At 37.5% G+C, this 22,896-nt stretch overlaps 1 protein-coding gene across 1 annotated transcript in view; it reads right to left on the bottom strand.

The window, feature by feature from the left end:
- Positions 1-22,750, bottom strand: part of RGMB (repulsive guidance molecule BMP co-receptor b) — a 36,374-nt gene extending 13,624 nt beyond the window's left edge. The window contains exons 1-4 of the mRNA XM_051994174.1: positions 22,087-22,750; positions 20,884-20,981; positions 17,363-17,598; positions 11,475-11,983 (exon numbers count right to left, since the gene is read on the bottom strand). Coding sequence (XP_051850134.1) covers positions 11,475-11,983; positions 17,363-17,598; positions 20,884-20,888 — 750 coding nt within the window. The 5' untranslated portion in view covers positions 20,889-20,981; positions 22,087-22,750. The remainder of the gene's footprint in view (positions 1-11,474; positions 11,984-17,362; positions 17,599-20,883; positions 20,982-22,086) is intronic.
- Between the last annotated feature and the right edge of the window lie 146 nt (positions 22,751-22,896).

Below are 22,896 nucleotides of genomic sequence, written 5' to 3'. Positions count from 1 at the left end.
ATTATTTTTGACCCTCTAAGTATTTAGATTCAGAATGAGACTAATTTCATCACTTTTAAAAGTAATATTCATATGGATTCTTTCATCCTTTTTTCCCCACTCCTGAGCCACATTTCTTCTCAATTCAAAGAGTAACAAATGGACCAGGCTTTAGTTTGTCCTAGCTAGGTACTATGTAGGAATAGAAGCAGCTTGGCAGCTAATGGACCACTTGGCAATGGGGTGATGGATATACAAAGCTGGAAATTTTTAGGGTGGTCTGAGATGTTAACATGGAATCCAGTTGTGGGAATCCGCTTGCAAAGAAGAACCATCTCAGAGGAAGGGGTAAAAGATGTCAATTGCCACAAAGTAACTTACAAAACAACTAAATTCAGTAACAATTCAACAAATACTTGTTAAGCACAAATGTAACATATAACATAAATAAAACATGTTTTTGGCATTCAAAAATAAAACATTAACCAACATTTATCAACTATATGACAGGTACTATACTAGGACTTGGGAAATAAAAGAGAAAAATGAAAGTCTCTGCCCTCATAGATCTTATATTCTTTCAGGGGAGGCAACGTGTATGTATGTAGATATACATACACACCCACCTACAATAGAAAGTACTGTGTATATATGGGGAGGGTGGGTGGTTTAGAATTCTAATAAGGAGGCAGAGCTGAAAGATTACATAACAGGTGATGCTTGAACTGAATTGTGAAAGAAATAAGGGATCATAAGAGACAGAGATGTGAAGAGAATGAATTCCAGGCAAGAAGGATAACCAGGGCAAAGGCAGAGATAAAAGGCCAAGTGTAAGGAACGACAAGAGCAATTTTGATAGATCAGAAAATATAGGAAAGTTGGAAAAATAGGTGGGAAAAGGTTTAAAAGCCTATAAAAGCTTAACAGAGAAGTTTATATTTGAGTTTAAAACAATACAGTTGCTGGAGTTCAATGAACAGAGGAAATGGCATAGTGAGACATTGTTCTAGAAAAATAACTTGACATTTAAGGCAAGCAATATTCCATTTGTGTCTTTGTATACCCAGTGCCAAGGGGAATGCATAGAACAGGTATATAATTAGTGCTTATTGAATAACTAATGGACTAGAATGAAGTTCCTTAGGAGGTTTCTGTGGGAGATGATAAGAATCTAATACAGCTTAATGTGAGTGAAACAAGATGATTTAACCAATGAATGGATATCTGGAGTCCTGGATAACTGGAAGGAACATTAATAGAAAAATCTGCAAGTTGTCTAGGCCCAAAAAGAAAGATTAATTCTGTTTTTGAAAAAGAGTTTGAGATACTTAGGAGACATACAGTTTGAAATGTTAAAGGCAGCTGGAAATGTGATTTTGGAACTCAGGAGAAGAAGTGTGAATAGACAGATATGGAAATTATCACCACAGAAAAAATAATTAAACCTATGCAAGCTGATGAAGTCATCAAGCAAGGTGCTAGGGAAAAAAGAGGGCTCAGGATCAAAGACCCTTGAGGAATACACAGAGAGTTAAAAGGAGAAATTCAGAAGAAAGTGTCATAAAAACTTAAAGAAGAGAGAGTATCCACAAGCAAAAAGTGGTAAAAAAAATATCCAGTATTGCAGAAAGGTCAAATAGTGAGGACTGAGGAATTTCTAGGTTAAGAAATAAAGAGAAAGGAAGTGATGGCAACTGGGGGAGGGAAGAGTTTGTCTTCAAAAGGGATAATCACAGGGATGCTAAAATCTAGTGAGGAAGAGTTGTTTTTGAGGATGGAAAGATCTGATCTTATTTTTAGGAAAAAGAAAAGGAAGATTAGAGAGAAGTAATTATATTAGCAAACTGCTAGGGAAGATGGGAAGGGTTGGAATCAAAAGCAATTATAGGTGATTCAAGACAGCAAACAATGAAGTTACTTATTTCGATACCTGAAGGAGTCAAGATTTCACAGACATAGATTACTCTTATGAATGACATTTCAAAATTCTATGGTAAATGTTTTCCATGATAACCCTGTCCTCACCCCAAATAACAACAACTAAAATCATTTTGTGCTCAACCAGCTTTTTGGTGATAAGATTATCTACATTTAACCAGGCATATCTTTAAGACAGGCTAATAGATCCTGCTAGAGTCTGTGTTCTATTTGCACTAACATTCAAGAATGTATGATATATACCACCTCATCACGAAGTAAAATATGAGAATTTTGAGGAAAATAAGATCACTTATTGGGAAGGGGGAGAGGAGGGAAATCAGGAAAGGTTTCATGAAGGAAGGTAACATTTCAGCTGGAATTCTTTTTTTTTTTTTTTTTTTTTTAATAATTATAACTTTTTATTGACAGAACCCATGCCAGGAGAATTTTTAATAACATTATCCCTTGCACTCACTTCTATTCCGATTTTTCCTCTCCCTCCCTCCACCCCCTCCCCAGATGGCAAACAGCCTTATACATGTTAAATATGTCACAGTATATCCTAGATACAATATATGTGAGCAGAACCGAACAGTTCTCTTGTTGCACAGGAAGAATTGGATTCAGAAGGTAAAAATAACCCGGGAAGAAAAGCAAAGATGCAAACAGTTTACATTCATTTCCCAGTGTTCTTTCTTTGGATGTAGCTGCTTCTGTCCATCATTGATCAATTGAAACTGAGTTAGATCTTCTCTTTGTCAAAGAAATCCACTTCCATCAGAATACATCCTCATACAGTATTGTTGTTGAAGTATATAATGATCTTTTGGTTCTGCTCATTTCACTCAGCATCAGTTCATGTAAGTCTCTCCAAGCCTCTCTATATTCATCCTGCTGGTCATTTTTTACAGAACAATAATATTCCATGACATTCATATACCACAATTTACCCAACCATTCTCCAATTGATGGGCATCCATTCATTTTCCAATTTCTAGCCACTACAAACAGGGCTGCCACAAACATTTTGGCACATACAGGTCCCTTTCCCTTCTTTAAGATTTCTTTGGGATATAAGCCCAGTAGTAGCACTTCAGCTGGAATTCTTAAAAAGGATTTTAAAAGGCAGAACTATGTGTAGGGTTAAGAATGATGGAAAAGAAGAGTAGGACTACATCAAGCCCAGGAGATAAAGTGAATATAGAGGTTTAAGAATGAGATGAGCTCAGGAAACAGTGTATAGTCCAGGAAATTCAGATAGGTCAAGAAATATAGCATAAAAGTAGCCCCAAAAGATTTTCAAATTGCTTGTTGAGTCCAAGGGTAATAAATAAAGAGGCCCAGGTATATGTATTTTATTTTAATACTAATTAGGAACTACTGGGGGTGTTTTAGCAAGATAATCACAATCATGCTTCCATTGTTTTAATTAATTGATTTGCCTCTCATCAACGCAACAGAATAAACATATCCAGAAAGAACTTGCTACCACTACCAGTATTTCAGGTGAGACCTCAAGAAGACAGACTCCATCTTGAATGACTGGTGTATCCCGCACCAAAATTTACCACCACTCTTTTCTGTTTTCTGCAATGTAATAACCATTGAGTTATGAATGGCTGAAGTTGTTCTCAAGTGGTAGGCCTGAAGCTAGACAAGTGCAGACAGCTTTCTGCCTAGGCCTGGGTGTCCTCAAAGGCCCAGATTCTACCCCAGGCTACAGAGAGGTCTGAAAAGACCAAGGAAATCAGGGACTTAGTCACTGGTTGCTTGCCAGGCCCACTCTTTGTGGTCTCCAGATGGGAGCCAAATAATTAAAAAAAAAAAAATCACAGTGAAATGGTCTGGAAACTGCAAATGATCTACATTTCCACACTAGGTACTCAGTGATGTTTATTAAATATGCGTTGAGTGACTGATCCTTAAAGTTGCTCAGGCAAACTCTGAGGTAGCAAGGACAGTGTGGGTCCAGACTAAGTGGGGAGATGAGGAGAAAGGCAAAGGGAGTGCTACTCTTGCTGAGTCCATCAAAAATATTTTTCAGATCTAGAAAAATGCAAAACAGTTTAAAAAAAAAAAAAGAAAAGAAAAGAAAGGTAGGAAAGCTTGAAGGCTTTCCACAGAGCTTCCTTCCCATTAGGAATAATAAGTCAGTTAGGAAGGTAAGAGACTGTTGCAGTTCCAGCGTCCAGTAATTCTATTAAGTGAAATTTTCCAAATCAATGGTCTTTTCCTCTTTCAAATCCTTTAAATCCTCATTTTATAAGCAGAAAGCATACCCAAACATACACAAAAACCTTTAAATTTAAAGATTACTTTCATTTTGGTAACGAAAAATGGCCCATAAGTTAGTATACCAAATGCTTTCATATCAATTCTATACAGTGCCTTTTTCTTTAGCAGTCTCAAAATCATCATCTAAATGTAATATAAAGTCCTCATTCTTCTACAAATGAGGACTAAAATTTCACTATAAGTCACCTGACTCTAAGCATCCCCCTTAACTCTCTCAGGCTAACTGTGTTAAATATTTTAAATGTAAGCCATTCCATTTTCACTGGCAATTTTTTAAAATGCATGTGTTTTTTTTTTTTTAAGTCACAATTTAAGTTGCTCCAACCCAAAAGACAACAAACTTTGTGTAGATGATTAAGTTCCATTCAGTCAAAATAAATGCAGAACTAAAAAAAATAGGTAAGAAAGCATTTTTCATTGCTCAATTTGATAGGCAATTTTCACCCACCACATTACATACAAATAAATTAATTGGTTAATACTGCTTGATGTCATCTAAAAAGGAGTAACTGCCTAATGTTTCTTTTTGCCCCTTCCTCTTATATTTAGGAGAATTATAGCTTGGAAATGTGACAGAAAAGTAAATTCTAACTTTCAGCAGTACACAAGACCAAGTTTTAGCATTGGGTATATAAGCTAATAGGTGATGCAAGCAGTGTATTTTTTTTTTTTTTTTTTTTTTTTTTTGCTGAGGCCATTGGGGTTAAGTGACTTGCCCAGGGTCACACAGCCAAGAAGTATTAAGTGTCTGAGACTAGATTTGTACTCAGGTCCTCCTGACTTCAGGGCTGGTGCTTTAGCCACTGTGCTACCTAGCTGCTCCAGTGTACTGGTTTTTAAAGCAACAGATATGCAGTTCTTTAATGAGAAAACTACTTAAAGTAGTCAGCTTCCGAGTTAATTTTAATTAAGGAAAGAATAATCAGAACTCCATTTTTCCAACTCTTCCTTTCAAGGCACATTTGAGAGGGAAAGTTGGAGGAAGTTGCAGGAAGGGGAAAGTCTAAAATATAGAAACATTTTTTCCTCCAGTAGTTGAACATAGCCATAACATGAATCTTTCCCATTTGGCACGTTTTAAACTATTTCTAATCAGTTTCTTCTATATCCTTTTCCTTTTCCTTTAAGGGACTGCAAAGGCCGATTATACTTGTATTTGTGTGTGTGTACAGATATATATATGTATGTACACACACATATGTACACACACACACACACACACATACACACACACAACTTATCTAATCTCACAGATATATAGGATCAGTAATACAAAAAATTTTGCTTTTTGGAAAAAGCAAGCAGTTTGTCATAGAATACATTTACATTAAACACACACACACACCCTGCTCCAGTTCTTTTAGTATAGCCCCTGTATACAAATTATCAAGGTCATCTGCCTGCAACACAAAGGAATACCATGAAAACTGGCGCCCATCTTGGCAGTTAAAGGAGACTTAGTTACGAAAACATTTCTCTAATAATACTGTACACTCTTGAGGGCAAACAGCCAAAAGCTATCACACTAAAAATCAATGTAGAATGATTCTTCTCAATTATTGGAAACATGATATGTCCTGATCCTGATCTTGCAATTCAAGAATACAAGAAATGACTGAAGTCTTCATGTACACAGAAGAATGTTCTCAGGGAACTAAGAGACACAAGCAGTCACTAAGAAATTTTCAAGGTAATTAATGGTGCTTTAACTGCTGCCAGAAGACAATAGTTTCCTTTTCATTTGGAAAGGTTATATAAAGGCTTGATGACCACTCCTGGGGATACTGGATTCTTTTTCACATATGGGTTGGACCAAATTGCTACTGAAGTCTTTTCCAGTAGAGTGATTTTATAAACAATTCTTTAAAATTTGTGCAACATTAAAATCCGCACCACTTTATAGAAAAGTACCGAGGGTCACAAAAGTAAAGTAACTTGTCCATGGTCATATAGAAAAACAAAGAAGATACAGAATATAAACAAGGGACTCCCATTTTCAATTTTAGTGCACTTTCTATCATGCCAGACTCTAGATCAAAGCTTTTTAAACTGTGGGTTGTGACCCCATATGGGGTCATGTAACTGAATTGAGGATGTTGGGAAACATATTGGCAAAGGTAAAAGGTATCAAATATTCTGCCAAAATTGAATTCTTTGTGCAAAAATAAACAAGCACATCAATCTCATTAATATGTAAATTTGCTTTTGTAGTTAATAAAAATACTAAAATTATATGTACATCAAAGAATTGTTTTAAAATAATTTTCTTTAGGATTTATTATCAATAGATGTTTGATTTGTATACCTATATACCTGAGGTTCATGTAAAAATTTTTCAGATAAGAAGGAGTTGTGATTGGAAAAAGTTTAAGAAGCCCTGCTCTAGATGAAACATCCTTGAGGAAGATGGCAGACATGAAAAAAATCATTCAAATCAAAATGTTTTGCTCCTCTCATCATCCATTATAAACTTTAGGAGAATTCAATGAAAGTTACCATGTAGCTAAAGAGCAGGATAATAGAAATCTAACTCCAAAACTAACTGAGTCCACACTAAAGGCAAAAAGAATGAAGGTAGCTCAAAGGCTAGACTGGAAGAATTTGAGAGCTTTCACTGAGTACTGGAGCATAGAACTTCTCTCCCAAGTGAGAAAAGCAATTTGTATATTCTCTTTAATGGATCTGGGAAGGCTGTCAAGATTTATCTTGCCCACCTGAATCAAGAAAACTGGTAACACATGGTAACTTGGAAAGTGGTGACAAATAGGAAACACACCAGGGTAGTCTCAGATTGTCCCAATGCTAGCCCATCAGAAACAATTTGTCACTCTCCTTCATGAGCAGTATCTGACACAGCAATGTGCAAAAAACCACAAACTCCAGTCCTGAACACATAAACTAACTTGCAAATAAATGAGCTTCTACAATGATCCAGTGAACAGGAAAATTTACAATGAAAAGGCAATAGAAAGATCCTGTCGTTTTCCTTTCTAACTGAGAACAAGGTAGGATTAGTATAACTGAAAGCAATAGAGACATGAAAGAAAAAACATGAACACAAGAGCAAGTGATTAGAGTGAGAAGCAGGGATCACAAAGAGACAAGACTGTTTAATTCAATAAGGAAATGAGTTTTTTAAATTTACCATTATATATATATATATATATATATATATATATATATATATATATATATAGCTTTTAAAAGTAGGTGTATTACTATTACTGAATTATGGCATAAAGATCTAATTCCCCTAAATAGGGTCACAATTAAATATTGCTCCTGAGAGGATTCATGGAACAGTCCCCTGACTTGGAGTTAATAAACCAAGTTTAGATCCAGATAAACTCATAATGATCTATGTGTCCTTAAATCATCTCATGTTTCTAGGCACCAATACATAAAAATAAGATTTTTAGACTATAGTGTTCTTAAGATCCTTTCCTGCTCTAACACTTTAAATATAGTAATTGTTTTGAAAGATAATCTAATTTACATTGTCTGGGAATCTGGATTTTAATATTTTATCCTAGATTTGCTTAAAACAGGACACATAATACACACAATTTAGCTAAACAAAAGCTTACAGTGAGTGTAAATATTATAATAGGAAAGGTGGATGCAATAAAGGTTTCAAACATGCAGGAAATGTGGCCCAACCAGAATAAAATGTAATTGGAAAATATTTTCACAAAATAAATACAAATACAATAGAACACAGATAATATTAATATATAGTTTTCTTAGTCACTATGCAGGCTGCAAGGACTCTTATAAACACATTAGTGGAGAATTTGAAAACATTGCACTAAGGAGTTCAGAAGTTCCAAAGCCTTATCCAAGGCAGCTTATATTCAGTCTTTTGGGAGCCAATGTAATTGGGCTCTTTTCATCCTACAGAGAAATGCTTCTCCTTTAAGAATCTATTTGAAGTTCCAGTTCTATGGCTCTCATCTCGCCCTGCCTCCATGCGTGGGTGCCTACACTCATCTCAAGCAGCCCAGAACTGATAGGGATCTGTAAGGAGTGCTGCTATGCCAAAAACCCTTACAGTCCCTTGTTTGGATGGGAATGGGGGCTGAGAGAAAAATGAGCCTCTTACCTTAAGTTAAGGACCTTCCTGATAATGCAGAAAATACAACACATAGGTATAATACAACCTTTTCTCCCCCCCAAAGAGAAGGATCATTAAACTGGGGGGGAAGGAGATACATGTGGTGACAAATGGACGAAACACTTAAAAGATTTTCTAGGCTTCAATCCCCTCGTCTGTAAAATGAAGAGGTTGGATTAGATGAGCCCTTCCAGCTCCTGTAAATATTTCTTTGGATGCTTTGTCTGGACAAAGCTATTTGCCCTTCAACTTTCTATTTACATTATATTTCACAATTTTGGTTAGTTAGAAAAGGCCTCCTGAAGCAAAAAAAATAAAAAGATAAAACTTCACTGGATTTTTCTTTTGGGTTGTTTTCTGGGAGAAAGGGGAAAGATTTCAAAGGGAAAGGAGAGAAGAATTAAAAAAGGATGGGAAAGAGAACTTATAGACTCTAGAATGAGAGAAACTAAGTTCAAATCCCATTTCTGACTCATTACAAATACAACTTAGGAGCACATCACTTAATGTCTTCTACACAATTCTAAATTTCTCTTCCCAAATTAGTCTGCTCAAGAAAACAAGTGGAGAGGCTCTATCTAAAAAATGAATATTCCACTTAGGAATTCTTTTCACTATATCCTTCCCCCCTCCCCGGCAATATGTATATATTTAAAGGAACGACATGTGTTTTTGAGATAGATGATTAGGCAAAGAATATCAAGTCCAATGAACTGTCCAATTTGGGGATGGAAACAAAATAAGAATGTGTTTAAATAAAGCAATCTCTTTAATGAAGCTTACCACAGTTTTTTATTTATTTATTTATTTTTTATTCTTTAAATAACTTTTTATTGACAGAACCCATGCCAGGGTAATTTTTTTATAGCATTATCCCTTGCACTCACTTCTGTTCCGATTTTTCCTCTTCCTCCCTCCCCTCCTCCCCCAGATGGCAAACAGTCCTTTACATGTTTACCACAGTTTAATAGTTTAATTCTGAAAAAGGAAGTTAAAGAAATCCTTGACATAGTCTAATATTGAGATTAAGGAAGTTGTGATTTAGTATAGAGATTAAGTTAATGAAATCCTTGAGATATTTTCTATTATTTTCTACCTCAGATTGGTCTGTATATGATATGCACTCAACAAATTGTAAGAGAAGATTTGTAGAGTGGTTCACTGAGACAGACTGCAGGCTATAATAGTATCTCTGAGGATTTTGCTGCTGGATAGCACAGTTCCTAGGTATGAAGAACCATTTTTCAACAGGATAATAAAAGAAAGAAAACAAAAATACTTCAATAACTCCTTTGCTATTCGATCATTTTTCTAGTTCGAAATATTAAACTCCACAAAATAGCAGGTCTTATAGAATATTTTTAAATACAATCACTCCAAATAATCTAATTTTTAAAAGACTGACGACATTAGACATTACTAGATATGACAATTTGTAAAGTCTCTTGCAAAATAAGTCATCTCCTCCTCTCTGATTGCCACATAAGATAATGGTTACATTCTATGCCATCTCTAATCTACAGTAATTTACAAAACTTTGAGCACTGATTTTTTACACCCCAGGAGAGATTTTCTTCTTGCATTTCCAGTGTTCAGTGGTCTTAAAGAATGTTTATTTATTATAAATGAAGTGCTTTTTTAAAACCATAAAAGTAATGACATGGATTTTTTTAAGTCACACCTTGTATATGAATAGCAAACATGTTCCTTAACAATTATATGACCTGAAAAAAAAATCTACATAAAAATCATAGTAGAATTTATCATAACATTGAGGAAACCAAAAGGGAAGTTTTAAGTTTTGGTTGAGGCTGTAATGCAAACATTTTTGTATTCATCATTTATGTCCAGGTGAAAGCAAGACTCTTTTTTTTTTTTTTGTTCAGAGAAAAGAATTCCAAACTGTATACTCTTAAAGGTGTTAGCAATGATTGCCAGGAAGTTTTGTAACAGTTTCTACAACATTGCTACAAAAATTAATTTTAACTCAAATTAATTTTAAAATACACATTTCATGTAGAATATTTACATGACATTTTCTTAGAAATGATAAAAAAAAAAATCACACAAATTTGTAAATTACTTGTTTAAAAAAAAAATCTATCTAATATGATTATATTTAAGACCTTCTACAGAGATAGAAGCTGATAAGGGGAGTACTAAGGACATCACTTCTTACAAAAATCCTATATTACTAATTCCTTTGTTTATTTACAGTGAATAAGACTGATATGAAAAAAATCTAAAGTCAGCACATAGATCCTGCTTTCCCACAGGGAAGAACAGCATAGATGCTCTGAAGACAAAGCATGTTTTTATCTCGTTCTGTGTAAAACATTAATATTGAGATTTTCAACCTGGTTCCAAGAGCTTGGATTTATTATTTTTTTTTAAATGAAAAATTTCAATATAATTGGTTTCCTTTGTAATCCTATGCATTTTGTTTAATGCATTTAAAAACATTTTAGGGAGGGGTTACATGGGCTTCATACTGCTCAAAACATAAATAAGTTTAAGAATTTCTGATTTAGTGATTATATAAAACATGGACCAACTGGTTATGGTAACTGGTATGGGTAAGCTAAATGTTCTTTAGCTTCTTCTCCCACTTTTGCCCTTAAATTGTTATTCTATGGTCCACAGATTATCCTGTGACTATACATTATTGGATTGCAATAGACACTTTACACCCCTTGGTCATTACTAAGTTAATAGTTAAGACACCTCAGACAATTTACATCTGTTCTGCTTACAGTCACTATATGTTACTACCTTTTCTAAATTTCCAATGAAATTTGGTTTCCATCTCCTTGGGCCTCAGACACCTACTCTTAGCAACTCATATGCTTCAGCTGGTTTGTTATTTAAATGTTTAAAGAGACGAGAATAATAACATTCATACAGAGGCATAATTGATAGAAATAGGCAAACTGTGGTTAAAAACTATTATTGCTCAGTTCTTCAAGTTTTGATGTTATCTTTTTCACCCTGCATATCTTTATTTTTTAATATGGCTTATACTCAGAGCTTTCAAAAGTAAACCCCCAAAATTGACCCTATTAAGTCTAAAAACAGAATAAAATGGCTCCATTTTAATTGAAACTTTTGCTTCTCACTTCACATTCGGCTTACTACATCAAAGTTAGAAAAGAAATGTCAATCTTACCTTATTTGTAGCAGTAGCACTGGATCCAGGGACCACAGGTACATTGGTCACTTGTACAGAAAGATAATTATTATCTATAAGAGGCCAGGCACCTTCCACCTTGCACGTTTGAAAGTGATCATTAAAAGTTCTAAGGTGAGGATCTCCAAATAAACCACAAAAAAGATAAGTGGGAGGACTCTGGTCCCCTCCCTGATGTTCTCTAGCTTCTGAATGGCTATGATAGTTACAAGGGTCATGGGTGACTTCAGGGTTGGTAGAGGATGTTGGTCCATCCTTGGAACAGTTTCTCTGGCTCATGAGGTCATTGATTCCTAGCACAGCTGAATGGTAGACAAGATTTCCACGGCAGGCTTTGGAAGTACGCTGGGTACAGCCAGCATAAGCACGTAGAGCCTTGCAGAACTCTGAATCAAAGCCATCAATGGCAGAATTCAGGTGAGAAGTCAGTGACACAAAGTCTGTGGTACATTTCTGGATTCGACACTGCGTTGGCTGTTGGCAATATCCTAAAGGAAGTAAGATAATAACAAACTGCTTAAAAGTTGAGACATTTTAAGAAGTTATATTACTTCCTGAATGAACCACATAAGAAAACTACATTTTCCTTCAGGGGCTATTTGCTATGCCCACTTGATCAAGAAGAAAAAAAGAGGGGAATGGGCTTCAGCAATAACTTAAAAGAGCCTTTAAAAATACAGATACAAATTTGTTTCTGTGTCTTTCCTGAGAAAAACACTAGTTGTCAGACAAACATTTTACTTGAGCCAACTATGGACATTATTCTCAGTTTAGATGATCTTTAAAGATAAGCTATGATAGAATGATAAATGAAAATAATCATTAAAATTGTTGTTTTTTTCAAGTACTCAGTTACTATACTGGTAAAATTTATTTACTACTAGAATTCTATTGTGTTAAAAAAAAGAATTATTAGCTTTTGGAAGTAAAGCAAAACTATCTGATATGATATGATATTGTGAAAAGTAGAAGCACTATCATTATGCAAAAGAAAAAAATAAGTATTTCTAAAATAGAGAATAACTATTTAAAAGTTCAAAAAATTAGTTTGAGATCATAATATGCTATGTTTTTATGCAGTTTCTAAACCAAGAAAATGAAAGTACTGAGTCATTAAAAAAAAAAAAAAACTTTCTATTAGCAAAACTATAGATGCACTCTATTCTGTACTACTTACAATTACATGCCTTCTAGAAAGTTTTAACTCCCTAGCTATTAAAAAATGTATTGTCAAAATAGCTATTTTTCTCACTTTCTCCTATTCTCTGGGGTTATGAGATCAAATGCTCTGGAGCAAATATTTGCATGGAATTCACTATTTATGATGGTTAGTGATAGGTAAAGGGAAAAACAGGTATTGAGATTCTCTATAACAGAAGCACATGGCTAAGATTGTGCTTTTAAAATTTTGAAATAAAAGAACAAATGAATGTAGAATGTTGATTTCTAAATGTGACAGTTACTGCCTTTTATCTTAACGAAAACACATTATATTTTAGCAAATTAAAAGTGAAATTATAGCAAACATCTTAAATCCTGAGACTGTGAGAAAACCTGTGTTGAATAGTTTCCAAAATGATGCTTTCCATACAATAAAGGGAGAAATAATGCATAATATGGCCATAAAACACAAAATAATTGCTGTCAAAACATCTTTACAGTTTGTCCTTGAGTTATGAAAGCACATATTAAAAAACTAGGACAAAATCAGCATTTAACCTAAAATAAATATTGGAATATAGAAGTATATCTACAAGCCATAGGTACCTATCTCTGAGTATTAAAAATAAAACAATTATTTAAATAAATTCCAATTCAACCTTACATTAGAACACTGATCCTAAATTTGAACCCCAAAGAACTTTTAACATGTTTTAGTGAGAAATGGTTAAAGTCTGTACACCAAGCCATTGGTGATATAATTTTGTTAGGAAATTTTAAAAATACATAAACATCTTATTCCCCTTTTATCTTTTTAAATTAAAGAAAAATTAAAGAAACAAGAAACCCAAGGTTTTTGGGTTAATTTTAATGACCTCTGGTATTGAAGCTTAGGTTCAACACTTAACTATTGATTTCCAGGTTTTATAGGATCAAGGATCACAGATTTAGAGCTGAAAAGATCCTTATGCATCATCAAATTCCTTATATATATTTGGCAACACTGCTATCCAAAGAAGGTAAAATAAGAAAAACATGTCAAACTCATCTTCTGATATCAAATTAAGTGTTCTTTCTGCCTCCTACCTTCTATTCAAGGCTATATTTTCTGTTAGGTATTATCATTTATACATAAGTAATGCTCATGGTAGTAAAGATTCAAGCAACTAATTCACAGCATAAGAGGAAGTAAAGAAATGAAAATATGATCTTAAGATGACTTGGTTAACATTCAGCTTTATACTAGTATGATAGCACAAGAACTTTCCGCTAAACTTACTGGGCCTATTTGTTCTTTTTATGGTCTATAAAATTCAACCAAGCATACATTTACTTGTAATTATTTCAAATAGTCATAAACTATCAAAAGTAGTGGTGTGGAAATGCAAATGCACTAACTGTCCAAATGGAAAAGGAAGAATTAAATTTTTTAACTCCTTTGCTTTCCTTTTCTCCCACTCCTTTTCTTTAGCTGGTAGGTTGGTATTGATTCCTTTGTAAAATCTTATACAAAACAGAAACCACATATTCCAGGGATGAGGAACTAAATAGTGTTGGAGGGCTGTTTGGCCTTTTAGTATATGGAATGATGAAGGAGAATAACTGGAGAAAAAGAAAAGGAAATATAGTCCTAAGTCCAACATTCTCAGTTCCTCACCCCAAGTTTCTTTATTATGACTAATTTGCAGCATTCTCCTAGAAGTATCTAGGCTTCATGAATTTGTAATGGCAACAGACACTTTGCCTGTTATAAGTGGTAAAGTAAACCTCCTGTCAAAATGCCAAAACAAGGCCAAATAGAAAGTCTCAAAGACCCAGAAAAAGAAAGCCAAGAAGCATGTGAGGAAGCAAGCTGCTCCATATTTTATCCTCAGTCAGGAAATGGAAAGCTTTGTTAAAAATACGTGAATGATGCACTCTATGCTTTCCCAAGGGGGCAAATTAAAAATTTACAGGTAAAGGTTTCAATATTTTGCCCATCAAGTTATTTGTTATTAATGTGAAGGAAGACTAGCTGCTCTATTTTTATTTCAGTTAATGGAGAAGAATGTGCTAATGGATGTGTTTACAAAAGAACCTATTGCCTAGGATTTCAACACAAAACTGTCACAAATCAACGTGCCAAATATATCCATATAATTTTGAAATATAGTGATTTTTTTGGATAATGTAAAATATGTGAAATCTATATAAAAAAGTACAAATTTTTAATCAGTATGAGTGCTGAGGCAAATGCCATGATTACAGTGATAACACATGGTCACTCATGTGCAAAAAGCACTTCACTAGGTACTCTGAAATGAGCATAAATCATTCCTTGCAGTTTCAAAAAGTACTATCCTTAGGAGAGAGCTCACACTACGGAAAGGGGGCTAGGCTATCCTTTTCTAAAACATAAACTGCTTAAGCCAGACTGAAACAAATGTTCAAAGAAAGCTCTCAACACAACTAACTTAATAAAGTGAAACTGCATTAAAAATGAGTTAAAAAAACAAAACAAAACAAACAAAAACCACATTGTTTCTCATTCCAAATTTTTAAACAAAAAGATCTTAATTTTCTAAGTCAAGATTTTTATTGCTATTTTTTGCAGCTTACCCAAGAGAATAATAATCTCCAAGGACCACATTTTACACTTCCAATAGGATTTCCATCATCATCATCAAACATGTATCCCTACAGCAGTTAAGGCTAACACAGACCTAGTTTAATATTTACAACAAAAACAAAATATCACTAGACAGTAAGGTATATTGGATGACTTCTTGGATTTGGTAATCAGAAGATCTATGCAACTCACCTCTGACACTATGGACAAATTACTTAACCTCTGAGTCTCAGTTGCCTTTTCTGTAAAATGATAGAGGGTAAGGCTCAAATGAGAAGATATATGTCAAACTTTAATGTATTGTATAAATATTGGTAATCACTACAACTATGATCAAGATATTGTGCTTTATATTTTCCTAAGAAAATCTAGATATTTAGTACTTTCTATACATCAATCCATATAATGCAAAACATTTGGTTGTTAAAAATGCTCTTTTGTTAAAAACTTTTTTTGGTTCAATTTAATTTCTTTGAGCCCAAACAGAAGTGAGGCAAGCACTGCAATGACTCCTCCCATCTTTACAAAAGAACCTCTAATCATTTAAAAACAACGTACCTTTTAAACACAGCCAAAGAGTAGTCCTGGGACATATATCACGCAATTAGCTACTTATTTTCTAAAGGAAATAAAATCACTCCTTTAAAATTTTAATTCTTAAACTCGACAATATTTAAGATTTATGTGTCTCTATCTTTCCCTCCTATCAGCAATTACAACAGAAAACAACACAAGACAAAGTTGATTGTACCGTTTTCCAAAAGGAGTAGTGTTTTCTTCTGTCTCCTCCCCCCAAGACATTCCCGATTTTTAACTTGGTGGGTGTGATCTAGTAAATAAACAACGACTACTAACATCTGGATGGTACGAAAAACATAGTAACTCACATATTTTGCTGATATAAGCACTGATGAATGAGGTTAATATAAATATATGGAAAGATTCTGAAACAAAAGGATAGACTTTCGCAGTTAAACTTCAGGAAGAGATCTTTTCCAGTTTTTAGTACATTTTTCTGAGCCAATGCCTTACAAAGAAACCTATTGGAACTCTTTTTAAGTGGCACGAATCAATGGATTTTTAACACTTCAAACCAATCTAAGCGGTCTAAGATATACTCTGGCATGCTAAGACTGATTTCTTTCTCTTGCTGCTCCCCAATCAAAGCACCGATAGTGCTTTTTCATTAAAGAATATGCACTACACAACGGCTTTCTCACATCCCATTCATAGTGCCTGAAAATGTTTCTTGTCCTAAGTTTTTAGAAAGAATCGAAAGCTTCTTTAAACCAAAATTTTAAAATACAGAGTGGGTTTAAAGTATTTTAATTACGTTGAGATTAAGCTACATCCTGGTTTCCACATTCTAGTTAAAATGTACAATCAGTCGGCTTCACCAACTCCCCCCCAACTCGAGAAACCGCCCAAGGTTCCTTCTCTCCCGCAGGGAAGAGGCAGCAACGGGAAATTTGATCAGATCCTCCACTTTCGGTAAATAAGATCGCAGAAAGTAATAATGCATCCCGAGCATTTGTCTAAAGCTCAAAAGCAATCTCTTCTCCCCCCAACTCCCACTTGACTTCCCTTTAGCACTCTCAGGCTCTCACAGAGGGGAGATCCTTCAGAGGTTTGTGCAAAGTGGGAGGGAAAGCTCGGGAGAAGGGGCCATCTTACACGCATTTCCCAGACTCGCCAAATATTTTAAACAGTTTGTTGCAGTTGCTCCAACTACAGAGTCTTGTTAAAAGGTGGCTAGGTAGCCAGGTGTGACACAGACACACACATACACATACACACGTTTGCTTGTGTAATCTCAAGGGAGTTTTGCTAGAAACAAAGAAATCGAAAACTTGCCGTGGGCTCCCTCCTCCTAACTCAACCACACTTTAACCACCTTCCCTCGGGGGAGTTTCTCCAAATAGTGTAAAAGTAAGGGCGTCTTTCCCACTTTCCCCCTCCGCCCATCCCCGCGCAAGTCCGCGCCTGTCATTGGTGCGGTGCGTGGGTGCGCGTGCGTGGGCGCTGGGGCACGTGTGGGAGCACCCTTCCCCCCCCCAAATCCCACACTGCCCCCCACGGGAGAGGGAACGGTCGGTACCTGCGGGCAGCCCCCCGAGGCCGAGCAGAAGCAGCAAGGCGGCCAGCGGAGGCGAGCGCCAGCCGCGATGGGGGCGGCGCCGGCGCGGCTCAGCCCCGGCGGCGGCGCAAAAAGGAGCAGCTCTCCCCATGCCCGTCCATGCAGGTCTCCTCCGGGGCTCTGGCGGCGGCGTGGGGGCCCGGTAACCGGGGCTGCTGCATGGACACGAGATCGGGCCTCGCTTCCTTTTCTTCCTCCTTCAGTCCCACGACGGCGAGAGGCGGCCGCCACCCCCGCAGCAACAGCAGCAACCGAAGCAGCACCGAACACCGCGCCGGAGAAGCAGAACGGCCCCCGGCAGCATCACAAGAAGAGGAGAAAAGAACACAAAGAACGCCAATGAGTCTTGCCACCTTCCTCTCCACTTCCTAAAGCGCGCGGGCTCAGGCGAGAACAGGGGAAGGCGCTGCGTGCGGCGCGAGGGGTATGGGGGGCGAGTGTGCGCGCGGGGCCCCCGCCTCGCTCGGGTGTCTCCGCACGCCCCTCCCCCGCCCATCAATCAATCTCAGCGCCGCACTCCCCTCCCACGTAGGGCGCGCCCCCAGCCAATCCGCGCTCTCCTCCTACCTCAGCAGCGTCCCTGGGGCCGCGAGCGCCGGCAGACCCAGACAGACCCGACACTTCTTGGGGCCTCCGGGGCCCGCCTTCCCCGCCCTGGGCCGTGAGACCTCGGCTGTTCCAGACTGGCTGCAACGAAGCAATTTGCCATCGCTCTCGCTCAGCTTCGCCTCCTCTATTTACCGTTTTACTTTTGCTTTTTTAAAGTAGTCTAATATAAACAGGCGGGCCGAGAGACCTTCCTTTTGGGTTACTTTTAGAGGGCCCCATTCGGCCTCCCAAGTTTGGCTTGCTTGTTTTCTATCGCGTGCTCCCCGCCCCCGCCAGCCACGCCCTATCTCCGTCCACGCTCCTGAGGAGCTGCGTTTGGGAATCACGTGTGCGGGACTTCACCTCCACAACCAATCACCTCTCTCGAAACCACATTCCGACTTGGATCTTGAGAGTGGAACGGAGCAAGAAAGAAATCAGGCTTTCTCGGTCGGAATGTGACTGGCGGGTCGGGGGCCCTCTGATTGGCTGGGAAAGGTCTCTGTGGACTTGCGTTGGAATTTATTAGCAGCTTTATTCGGGCCCGGAGATCGCCCATTGGCACTCTTTCAGGCCCAGGAACTGCCGCGCCCGTGAGACTTCTCTCCTTTGACTTGAACTTCAAAGTCAGGAGTTAGTGGCTAGCTAGTTAGCGAGTTACTAGCCAAGAGCTGTTTAGGTCCCGTAGGTTAGTTGTTACTTAGTTCACCCAAAGTGGGCAAACTTTAACATGCCCGATTAGATGATAATTTAGACTAATGAGAAGTTAATGCATTGCCTCAGATGCTGAAATCATGGCTAGGGCAAGTCACAACTTCTCATAGCCTCAGTTTCTTCATCTGAAAAAGGTAGCTACTTGTTTTACCTACCTCACAGGTTTATCCTGAGGAAAGCATTTCACTTTAAATGGTATATAAATGTTGTTATTGTTATCTTATGCCTCACGGTAATTGTGCTTAGGTAAAGCATCCCAGACCTTAATAGTCAAAACCTTAGCTAAATCTCATTTTTTTCCAGAATTGAAAACAATAAGGAAAAAGCCAATCTGTAAGGAGACTGAAAAGGGAGAAAACGGAATTATCAAAAAGATAATACCATTCAGTATGATTATTAGTAGTTGTAAATACTATCCAATCTACTTGAATCTACTTTGTCTCTCTCTACTAGATTACATATTATTATCCTTAAATTGATCAAGTCAAGATTTTTTTTAAGGCCCATCTAGGTTCCAGATACACAACTTTGGCATTATTTGGAAATAGTCAGCCATGGACACGTTTAACCTTTTCCCCTCCCTACTTTTTAAACAATGCGCTCTTCGAATAAATTTGTACAGTGTGGAGGCTTGCAACATTCTCCCTCAACAATTTACTCTTTACAGACTGCTCTAGCCAAGATTAGGGCCTTTATGTAGGATTGCCTCCTCTATTCAGCCATACCTTATTCATTGCATAATTATTACACACAATGTGGTGACTCAAGTAGTAAACATAACTTTCACTACCTAAGATATAATTCAAGTTTTGATTATGTTATAACATAATAATAGCTTTACTACGACCTGGAGAAATGATTTTTGGTAGGGGAATCAAATGTGGAATTGGCATACTTCAAGATTTTGTTGCAGACCAAAGTCTTATTCTGTTGCCACAATTATTTTGTAGGATATAAGTAATTATCATGCTATATTAAGTTAATCAAAACTGTTGCAATGGAAGTTTTTTCTTTAAAAAAAGAAACAGGTGCAATTAAATATTTCAAAGTATTTTAACAAAACTGACACAATAACATTTTCCCTGCCAAAAACTTTAATCCAGAAGCTTATGCTTTAAGAACCAATTAAAAGAAGCACCATAAATATTTGTATCTCAGCACATAACATATTTAAAATAAAGAAAATAACTTAGGTAATTTTTTTTTCTGACTCCGAAGTTTTTAGTTTCATTACTATAATAACAGACACTTTAGAGCTTGGTAACAATAGAGGGCGCTCTGGATAACTAAATGACACTTCTTAACAGGAAAAATTTAATCTCCTCTAAGGTGCTTTATTGTTCCTCTGTTGTAAAATTTGACAAGCCCAAGATTTATATATGTAACAATTCACTTTTTATTGCTATATAAGTGTATAGTTGGCTAGAGGGAAATGCTAATTTTTACAATTAACTTAGAAGGAGGTTCCCATTTTCAAGTGTCAAGCCATTAGGTGAGCTGAAGGAATGGAACAATGAATTAAGAGTTGTTATCAATAAATTGTATCAAGGTTTTAAACCCAGAACTTTGTAGATGGATACTGATGGGCACAGTCTTTTTTTTTACTCAAGCCAAAACAGGATGAGGTCCCCAGCATTAACTTTGGGAAAAACAGTATCCAATGAAAATTCCATCTCATATATAATGAATTTAAATTTCAAACTAGCAATATGCTGAACAACTCAGGAATTTATTCAGTTACTTAGTTCCGCCTCCCCTTCTTTTAGTCCAGGAAAGAGGAAACAAGGTAGCAACCTATTTAAGAATCCAGCAAAATATAAACTTAATTTGTAACTGGGTAGAATTCAAACATGCAAGAAGCATTAATGGATTTTAAACAAAATGTGGTTTGCTGTTCCTGAAGGCATTCATGATGGCTTAACAGTTCCCCTGTTAATATAATCTCCATTTTCAGAAATCCAACACAGGTCTCAAGGTCTGTCTGCTTAATACACAATGCATTAGGAAAGAGCAGCTGGGTATCAGACCTGGGGTTTCAATTTTTAAAACAGTATATGTGATATGTTTCCCACTCTCCTTCCCCCAACCCTTGTTATCTGCCATTTTGAGGAGTGGAGGTCAAGGGACTAAAATAAAATATATTCTAAAAGAATACAAGTCTTCCAAGTGTTTGTACTTACATCATCTTTAACCCTTATGGTCCTGTATGGTTCTTGGAGGGCCAAAGGGGCATGGAAACTCCTTGAAAAGCTCGGACTCTGACACTTACTTTTTGAACCTATGTATTAGATAACAGACACAACAGTTAGTACCCTGTCCAAAAGTGGAAAGATGAGCATTCATTAATTGTTCCTATAAAAATTGTCTGACAGAATCCCAGCATCTTTACAACCACTCACTGAGCTTGAAAGTAGCAGGTGCAAAAAGCATTTGGGAGCCGATTGCCAGAGCCAGGGAGGTAATGTGCTTCCTGGCCATTTATCTCAGGAAACCAGCACAGTCTTCCCTTCGAAACAAAATTAACCTCTCATTAGCCAGGCACTCACTCCCAAGAAAGCCTTAAAAGCTTTACCATCTCACTAATGTATTTAGGATTTTCTTCCAGGCAATTATTACCATCAGTTACACTTTGTGATCCTAAGCCTAGGCCTAGCTTCATTTTATCAGGCTCTGAAACCACCTGCCCCAAAGATGGGGGCAACAAATACTTTTTTTGGGGGGGGGTTCCTCCCCATCTGTTAGGCACAGAGCCAGTTTATCCTCAAGAGTGATAAATACTGCCGAATCAGTATTACTATTTGTAAGAATTATGAGGAAAATCACCCACATACAAAGAGAGCGTACACTAAGTTCACCTATTTTTCTGGGATTCCTTCGGGACAAGTTTTTCATCAACTCCAACTTGCCACACACATTTACTCATCTTACAGGAACCCCTTTTCTGGAAGTAACGGAAAAGACAGAGGCTGATTTTGTAGCTCAAGAAAAATTGCTGTTGCTAGCTAACACTGGAAACCTGCTGCCTGAACATGCTGTTTCACAATTAGTGTGTTGTGTGAAGGATTGTGTGTATGCCTAGTGTCTATGTTATAGCCTCCCAGTGTTATGCATCAAATTGGCTCAACTCTGCAAATATTGTAAAAGGGTAATTCTTGTAAAGGAAGTAGCAATTTTTAGCATTATTGCTTCTCTAAGCGGCTTCCTTGAGGTTTGAAAGACTTGTACTACGCTGGTGGATGGAGACCCAAGTAATGCAGTTCAGTTCCCAACGCCCTCTTTCCCCTATTTCTCCTCCACACCCCCTTCATTCCCTGTCTTCACCCCTCACCCCCACCCCGCTTCGAGCCCAACCCTACCGCAAACTAACAAAATAAACAACTCACCACAGGCATTCCCTTGTCTTCATGGTGACGTTTGCCGGCTGGGAAAATAAGCCACAAGCCATACAGCTTTGGTGCAGGAGGGAAGGAGCGCGGTCCGAGCGCCCCTTTCTCCCCCAGGTAAGGTAAAAAGGTCTCTAACACCTCTACCCAGGAAGGGCTTGCCCTTCTCAGTGTCGGCTAACGGGTCTTCTGAAGCCTGGCACAGCAGCCAAGGTAGGTGTTGTGCCTTTAATGACAGCGTGATCTCTCCGCCACTATATAGAGGAGAGGAGGGAATTCCTTAATTCCCTTCTCGCTTTTGAGAAACTATCCTTCCTCCTAGTTCCCCGCCCCTCCCCCTACAAAGAAGGGTCGAGGGAGTGTGCTGGTTGGTCCTTTCTTGTCTCATCTCTGAAATCCACATGGCCCCCTACAGGAGTTTTCAGCAGCTACTGTAACCGCTGGAATGTACCTGCACATCTGGCGGAATCAGCTGGGCATGGCAATCCTGGCCTTTCAGTTTCCCCTTTCCTTTTCTCTGCCCAACTCCCTTCCCCCTTTTCCAGAAGGCTTGCACAAAGGGTGTCTTTCACCGGGGGGAACATTCAGGGCCTCCCAGTCTGCCGCCTCGCCTTTTCCCACCCGCAGCACTTGTTCACAACATAATTCTGTTTCAGGCTTTGCCTTCCTGGACCGAGCAGTGACCAGCGCGTGTTTCAACATCAAAGTATTTAAGCAATCAACAAACGCTCCGCCCCACTTCTTGGCGTGTCCAGAAACCAGCTGAGCCTTAGAGATCACAATAGCCTGGTCCAGTCTAGCCCTCCGGCA

Source organism: Antechinus flavipes, chromosome 1 (genome assembly GCF_016432865.1).
Source record: "Antechinus flavipes isolate AdamAnt ecotype Samford, QLD, Australia chromosome 1, AdamAnt_v2, whole genome shotgun sequence".
NCBI lineage: Eukaryota > Metazoa > Chordata > Mammalia > Dasyuromorphia > Dasyuridae > Antechinus > Antechinus flavipes.
The sequence above is the reverse complement of the archived record's forward strand: the minus strand, read 5'-3'. Positions and strand labels throughout refer to the sequence as shown.